The sequence below is a fragment of the Curcuma longa genome, chromosome 1 (assembly GCF_044706935.1).
Source record: "Curcuma longa cultivar G26 ecotype Majalengka, Jawa Barat chromosome 1, ITB_CL_G26_1.1, whole genome shotgun sequence".
Classification (NCBI taxonomy): domain Eukaryota; kingdom Viridiplantae; phylum Streptophyta; class Magnoliopsida; order Zingiberales; family Zingiberaceae; genus Curcuma; species Curcuma longa.
The window spans coordinates 11,664,260-11,671,289 of NC_133861.1; the positions used below are offsets into that span (position 1 = coordinate 11,664,260).

Here is a 7,030-nt window from a genome sequence, read left to right on the forward strand (position 1 = left end):
GATCAAAGATTACGTATGTAAAAAAAAAAATCTTCTAATTAATTTATTTACTGAAATATTGATGATCAGATAATAATTTTTAGTTTTCGATTGGGGGAAAAACTGAAAATTAAGAAATATTACAGAAAGAATAAAAAAAGGCGAAAAAATAAAAGGGAGCGTTGAAAAATGAACGGACGGGATGTGAAGTGTGAATGCCCGACGATGCTCTGCTTGACCTCGTCCTCTACCAACTAGGGCTACACAAAAATGGAGAATCGCCGCCGCGCCACCGGAGGAAATAAGCGGCGACGACGTCGGCGTCGCCGTTCGCCCGCGCCTCCGCATCCCGGATCTGACGAAGGCAGGTCTGGCCTCCGTGATTCGCTTCGCCGGTCATTCCTCGACCGCACCAATCGAAATCAGCGGCGCCAGCCTCCCGCCTCTGACTGTACCAATCTAGCCGCGTCTCAGTCCCCCGCCGCCGAGGACCGCTGGTCTGACTTGCCAGATTTGCTCCTCCTTTCCGTCCTCGACCGCCTCCCCTCCCTCCGCGACCTGTTCTTAGTTGCCTCCGTATGCCGATCCTGGCGCTCCGTCTTCCGCTCCTACTTCTCTTCCGCCTCGTATGGCCGTCCGCCTCTCCTTATTCTCCCATGTGTCGGATTCGGCGCTCACAAATGGATCGAACCTCCTCGATGCCGCCTGATGTCTCCCTCCGGATCCTTTTCCAGCGGTCACTCTATGGTCACTTCGGAGACCCTCCGCCTGACCCTTCTCGGCTCTTCCTACGGTCAGCTCATCTTCCGCAACCGCCTTGGTGTTGTTGTGGCCGACGCATTCACCGGGGAGGAGCTCCGCCTGCCCACCCTCCCCAAATCCCACCGCTTCTACTTCGGAGCCTTAACTGGCCCTCTTTCATCCCCAGGTTCCCATCTCCTTTTGTGCGAGAAGCATAGCCTATTCCTGTGGCAAGTGGGAAGCAGCAGCTGGAAAGAATGCTCCTTTGAACAGCATTATTTTTTCATAATTAGTGTCATGGCTTTCAAAGACAATATTTTTGTGTTGAGCAGTTGCGAAACATTATATTCTCTGCAGTTTTCCCCCTCTTTCGGCCTGAAAGAATTCACAGTGCAGTGGCGCGGGGAAAGCTCCAGCTGGGCAGTGGCTTTTGGATCCAGTAGCCGGATGGTTGAGTGTGACGGCAAGCTCATGCTGATACGCATGGTTCCATTTGGGGAAGAAACAGGTTTCTGTTTTGTTGTGTACTTCTTGGACTTCTCGGGGCAGCCAACATGGTTGAAGGTAGATAATTTGGGAGATTGGGCATTGTTCCTCGATATCGAAGAGAGTAACTTTGCAATATCTTGCGCCCATCCAGGCAGATGGGGAGGAAGGAGCAACTGTATTTATTATGTTGACCGTGAGTTTGATGATTGGCATGAATTTTCGTTGGATGCTCCAACTAGCAACACTGCCGCAGGGGAACATCCGCTTGACTTCACTAAGCGTAACTTGCTAAAGTGGCCTTCTCCAATTTGGGTTTATCCAAGCATGTTATATTGAGCCCTTTCATAGGTACGTATCTATCTGCTAGTATTGCACTTGAGACTATTTCTAAAGCATTCTTCTTGTTTACATTTTTTTTCTTCAGATTTATAGTCACTTTTCATCATAAATCTTTTTATTCTATGGCCTTCTCATTTCCTTAGCTTTTGTATCAGACAGGGAATATGAAGAACAAATGATTTTTTCCATTTGGTCTGCTAATTCTTTACTGAAGATGATTGGCAAACTCGCTCTTGAATATTTTAAGTTTTCTTGATAATATATCTTAATTTAGTCATTAAGCCTTTGAAATTTTGATTGGTTTCTGCTCAGAAAATTTTTGGATCTATAAACTATGTCATGACTATTTGCTTTAGTAAATTCTTTTTTTTTTCTGCTCAGACTTGGAGAAATGGCTGAGGTATTCAGGATAAGATGAGCAGATGGTGTATTTGTTTTCTGCTCAAACTTGTGTCAAGGGTAGCCTGAAGGATTACAGCAGTTGGAAAGCTATGCAGATGATGTAGTTTATAATTCTGTGGTATAGACAGTAATATTTCTAGAGGTGATGTAATTGCATTTCCCAAATGCAGGTTTTAGGGAGAGTTCATTTTTACTTGCTCAAAATGTTAGCTGTAGTCAGTACATTGTCATGCTCTTGTTGGGCCATGTGGATGGTTTAGTTGCATGTTAATCCTTCCTCATCCAGTTTTATATCCTCGTTTGTGACAGTTTACATTAGTCGATATGCCTAATGAATATTTATTCCATGACAGTTTCATTTTGTTGCAGCAATCTGGTGCTCAAACATTAGGTTCTTGGTTGGAAACTGAGTTCTGATAGGATATTGGCCATGCTGGGCAAGGTTATTTGACAGAGATCTAGTTTTTGCTTTCTGCAAGTCAAATAATTGGAAACAAGATACGGACACGGATTAAGTGGAAACAAAATTCTGAATAAAATTGCAGCTCTGAAACTAGCCTCTCGTTATCAACTCAATCTAAGTTCAACTTCGTGCGCAGATAAATCTAAGCATTTGATCAAACTCGCAGCAGACAACATAAGATCTCTGCATAATTAGTAGCCATAACCTGCAACAAGCAAAAGTGTAAGCATCATAGCGAATCATCAAAGGAAACACTGATGCGTTCGGAGTACCTGAGTTATCCATGGGGTTTCCTACAGGCACAGGCTCAGGCTCCTTGATGTCGACGACCACAACGTCTGAAGTGAGAAAAGTCTTAGCTACTGAAGCAGCATGCTCCAAGCAACACCTCACCACCTGTCTCATGGAGAAGAGCGGCACGATGAGGAACAAATCACAGGTGAGGATGTGAATGTAGAAGTAATCGAAACACACAGACCTTGGTGGGGTCGATTATACCCGCAGCCATCAAATCCTCATATTTGCCAGTAGCAGCATTATAACCAACTTTGTAATTTTCATTGGACAAAACCTAAGGCAATCACCAGACAATATCGTTGCATAATTTGAATAACATTAAAAGAAAATCAGTTCGTCGAACCGCGCAAGTGATAGATCCGATACCTTCTCAGTGACTACGCTTCCATTGACACCGGCATTTTTAGCGATCAACTTCAGTGGGTAGCTCAAAGCCCTCTTGACGATGTCTGCTCCAACCTGTGAAAGTTGCAACAAAAGGAAATATTTGACAAAGATCAGCTGGTTATGCAAACACACATGATTGCGTGGATAAGTTTCTTAATGCAGGAGGAATCCTGCTAACCTTCTGCTCATCATTTTCGAGAGTCTCTTTGATGGCATCAACTTTCGAACATAGCCGCAACAGAGCACAACCACCACCGACCACAATACCTTCCTCGACAGCAGCCTAAACATAAACACAATTTGAAACATATAATAAACTATCATTTTAGATGGGATAGTTAAAAGCTAGCACAATGACCTTTGTAGCATTAAGAGCATCTTCAACTCTCAGTTTTTTCTCTTTTAGTTCAGTTTCGGTTTGTGCTCCAACCTGCAAAAGTTTGAAATGAGAGAGAATTAACAAGACCTATCGGCAGAAACAAGAAACTACTAACACATTGAAAGCTCAAAATAATTGCTTTGGTCTACCTGAATAACAGCAACACCACCAGAAAGCTTTGCTATTCTCTCGTTAAGTTTTTCCTTGTCATATTCTTGCTCTGAAACCTAGACATACATAATGAACTTTACTGAGATTTTTTTTTTCCAAAGCAATTAATTAAAGCAAATAATATCTTCCCACAGAATACAACCTCGATTAGATTCCTGATCTGAACTACTCTTTTATTTACTTCCTCCTGAGTACTACCGTCACCAACTATGGTGGTTGAATCTTTTGTAAGTACAACCTTGGCGGCAGTACCCAAGACATCTTTGTCAGCTTTATCCAGGGAAAGGCCAACCTCTTCTCTGATCACGGTAGCTGCACAAACAATATGAGATAGAATCTTAAGAAGAATAAATTAACAAGTAATATAGAGAATATATCTTAATGAGTCATTATGAAAGAGATAATCTACCTCCTGTCAGTATTGCAATGTCATCCAGGTACTGACTTTTGCGCTCCCCAAAACCTGGGGCTTTAAGTGCAGCAATCTTCAATGCCCCTCTTAATTTATTCACAACAAGAGTTGCCAGAGCTTCTTGTTCAATATCTTCAGCAATTATGACTACTGGGTACCCACCTCTTATAGCATCTTCCAAAACATTGACAAGATCTCTTGCGTTTGTGATCTTCTTGTCAACCAGAAGCAACTATAAACGGCCAAATATGAATTAATACAAGCTTACAGACTGTAAAAGAAACCTATAAAAGAAATCTCTGATATTAAGAAAGAAAAGGTGCACTCGTGGTAAGATTAAACCTTGCAATTCTCATATTCAGCAGTCATCTTTTCACTGTCTGTAACAAAGTATGGGGAAATGTATCCACGATCAAATTGCATTCCCTCAACTACATAAAGATTGTTTTCAGCACTTTTCCCTTCTTCAAGGGTAACCACACCCTTCCTTCCGACCTTGCTCATTGCCTCAGCTATCATATTTCCTATTTCATAATTGTTACCAGCACTAACTGCAGCAACATCTGCAAGTTCACTGTCTTCAACCTGCAACACACAATACCAACATCAGATTCTAATCAGCCAGACTTGACATTAGTTAGATGAGTAATGTAATCTGACAAAAAAACTCAGCCTACATCCTTAGACATCTTCTTAAGTTCACCAACTAATGCTTTGGCAGTTTTTTCAATACCACGAGTAATCTGAACAGGATTAGCACCAGCTGCAACTACCTACACAATAATCCACTCTATAGTAAGGGGGATAATTTGATCGATTATCTGCCATAAAAAAACGTTGATTTGGATAGTGTACCTTAACACCTTCTGCAATCATGCCTTGAGCAAGAACAACAGATGTAGTAGTTCCATCCCCAGCCAAATCATTGGTCTTAGCAGCAGCTTGTCTGACTAGTTTGGCACCAATGTTCTCAACAGGATCCTCTAGTTCAACCTATCATAAGTTAAAAGTTACAAAGGTTCAATATTGCATGAATAAACAGAGGACTATCTAAAGAGGAGTAAAGCTTGACATATGAATTTCTTTTACAATTGAAGAAGGAAAAAAGGAACTCTTCGATTTGTGAATCTTGACAACTAGAATGTCTATGAACAATAAGTTTTCTGAAAGCATATAAATGGGGTATTTGGCCAGGCCTCCGCATAACACAAATGCAATACATATTTAAAAAACAACAAAAATATCACATTAAACAATTTCAATCATGTGTTCAGATATATATTTGCGTTTACTGAATAAATATCAAATTAAATAACTTATAAAAATCAATAAATAAATACATCTATCATTTCACATTTTCAATTAAACATCCAAAAAAATTCATAAATTCCAAATAGAATGTATTACAAATCAGCTTAATTATCCATATAATGTTGCATGTTAACCAACCTAACCAATCCATATAAAAGAAAACTTAAAATTATCACCTAAACAATCAATGGATATTATTTTTTCTTTTAAAGTATAAATTGGTGTAATCAAGTCAATATTGAAATTGAAATGACTTGACACCATGACTTTGATTGAACCCATATATTCCTTTCGCAGCCAATAAATAGATACAATAAAATCCTCCTTGAATAAACCTGGCAGGCAGCAGCCACTTTCCAGAACAATGATGAAGTAACTACCAGCGTAAGATATTAGTTGTGATATAGCCATTTATAGAGTTCAATGGAGGGAAAACATCTACGTGGATTTTGCATAGTTGGAACACAATGTTTGTTCGTTGCTATTGTTCATATTCCTAGTAAGAGGAAAAGAATATAAAAACAGTTGAAAGGACAATCATGAAGGAGATAGCTAGCATACTTTTTTCTCAATGTCGCTAGTGCATAGAGTATGGTTAGCTTTTCATTCCATACTGCCTATGCAGGCACAAGTAGCCATAATCATGTATATCAAACAAGAATGGGACATATCATGATGACTCAGGCATGAGAAAAAGGAAACACCAACTTGCCTACCTCTTTTGCTACTGTAACCCCATCATTCACAATCTTAGGTGATCCATACTTGCTTTCCAAGACAACATTTCTTCCCTTTGGACCGAGTGTAACCCCAACAAGATCAGCAAGCTTGTTGACACCATTCTGATGACACCCAAAATGGATTTTATGTAATAGACAAAAAAAAAAAGATATCTACAGCGTAATAAAACACATTGTGGTAAGCATTTACAGTTAACAAAGCATACTTGTAGCTTTTTGATGGCTGAGCCATCTTTATTGAAGTATAACTCCTTAGCCATAGCATTAATCATACAGTTCCCTCTTCTTCGACGACTGAAGCTCAACTTGTTGTTGCTGATGTTTAAACTAGGTGACATAGAAGCAAGAGAAGAAAGCTTCTGCCTAGAAGCTAGCATCTTATTGTCTGTTGTGGAGCTAGGAGAAGCAACCGCTCCAAAAGTAGACATTGTGTAGAAAGTTGAAGCCATGGACTGCTGATAAGAAACATAAATATTTCATAACCAAACAAAATGGAAACTGAGATTCACAACTAAATTAGTTAAAGGATCATCCATAAATACATTAGCAGATAAACACCCTTATCTTCCAAATACTGATTGAAGAACCATCTTTGTAGAGTTACATGATTTGTTTTGACCTACAAGAGGAGATCCCATGAAACAGGAGAGTACAAAATGGTAACAAATAATAATAAAAAAAAAACATACATACAAACTGTTAAACAAACTACATGGACAAGATATAACTCTCAAGGTAGTTATTTCCATGTCTCTGGGTGATGCAATAGACTTTCTAAATGTTGAATCGTTAAACGAAGCTTTTAATAATATAAGACCATTTTAATAATATTTCCATGTCTCCAATATTCAGTGACCAACGCTTTTAAGTTTTTCATGGCTGTTTTAACAAAAGATGTTTCCATAATAATCATGCAAGCT

The 7,030-nt window shown here is 39.5% G+C and overlaps 2 protein-coding genes across 2 annotated transcripts; one reads left to right on the forward strand and one right to left on the reverse strand.

Moving 5' to 3' along the window:
- Positions 1-160: 160 nt before the first annotated feature.
- Positions 161-2,241, forward strand: LOC141830300 (uncharacterized). Its single transcript, XM_074717754.1, has 2 exons — positions 161-1,557; positions 1,930-2,241. Exon 1 carries the CDS (start codon positions 250-252, stop codon positions 1,543-1,545), a length of 1,296 nt encoding a protein of 431 aa, XP_074573855.1. The 5' UTR covers positions 161-249; the 3' UTR covers positions 1,546-1,557; positions 1,930-2,241.
- Positions 2,242-2,437: 196 nt separating this feature from the next.
- Positions 2,438-6,570, reverse strand: LOC141830235 (ruBisCO large subunit-binding protein subunit beta, chloroplastic-like). Its single transcript, XM_074717724.1, has 14 exons — positions 6,317-6,570; positions 6,087-6,212; positions 4,915-5,052; positions 4,737-4,832; positions 4,402-4,644; positions 4,057-4,291; positions 3,790-3,959; positions 3,626-3,703; positions 3,456-3,527; positions 3,276-3,380; positions 3,077-3,169; positions 2,892-2,984; positions 2,686-2,809; positions 2,438-2,618 (listed from the first exon to the last, which is right to left on the reverse strand). Exons 1-14 carry the CDS (start codon positions 6,557-6,559, stop codon positions 2,605-2,607), a joined length of 1,830 nt encoding a protein of 609 aa, XP_074573825.1. The 5' UTR covers positions 6,560-6,570; the 3' UTR covers positions 2,438-2,604.
- Between the last annotated feature and the right edge of the window lie 460 nt (positions 6,571-7,030).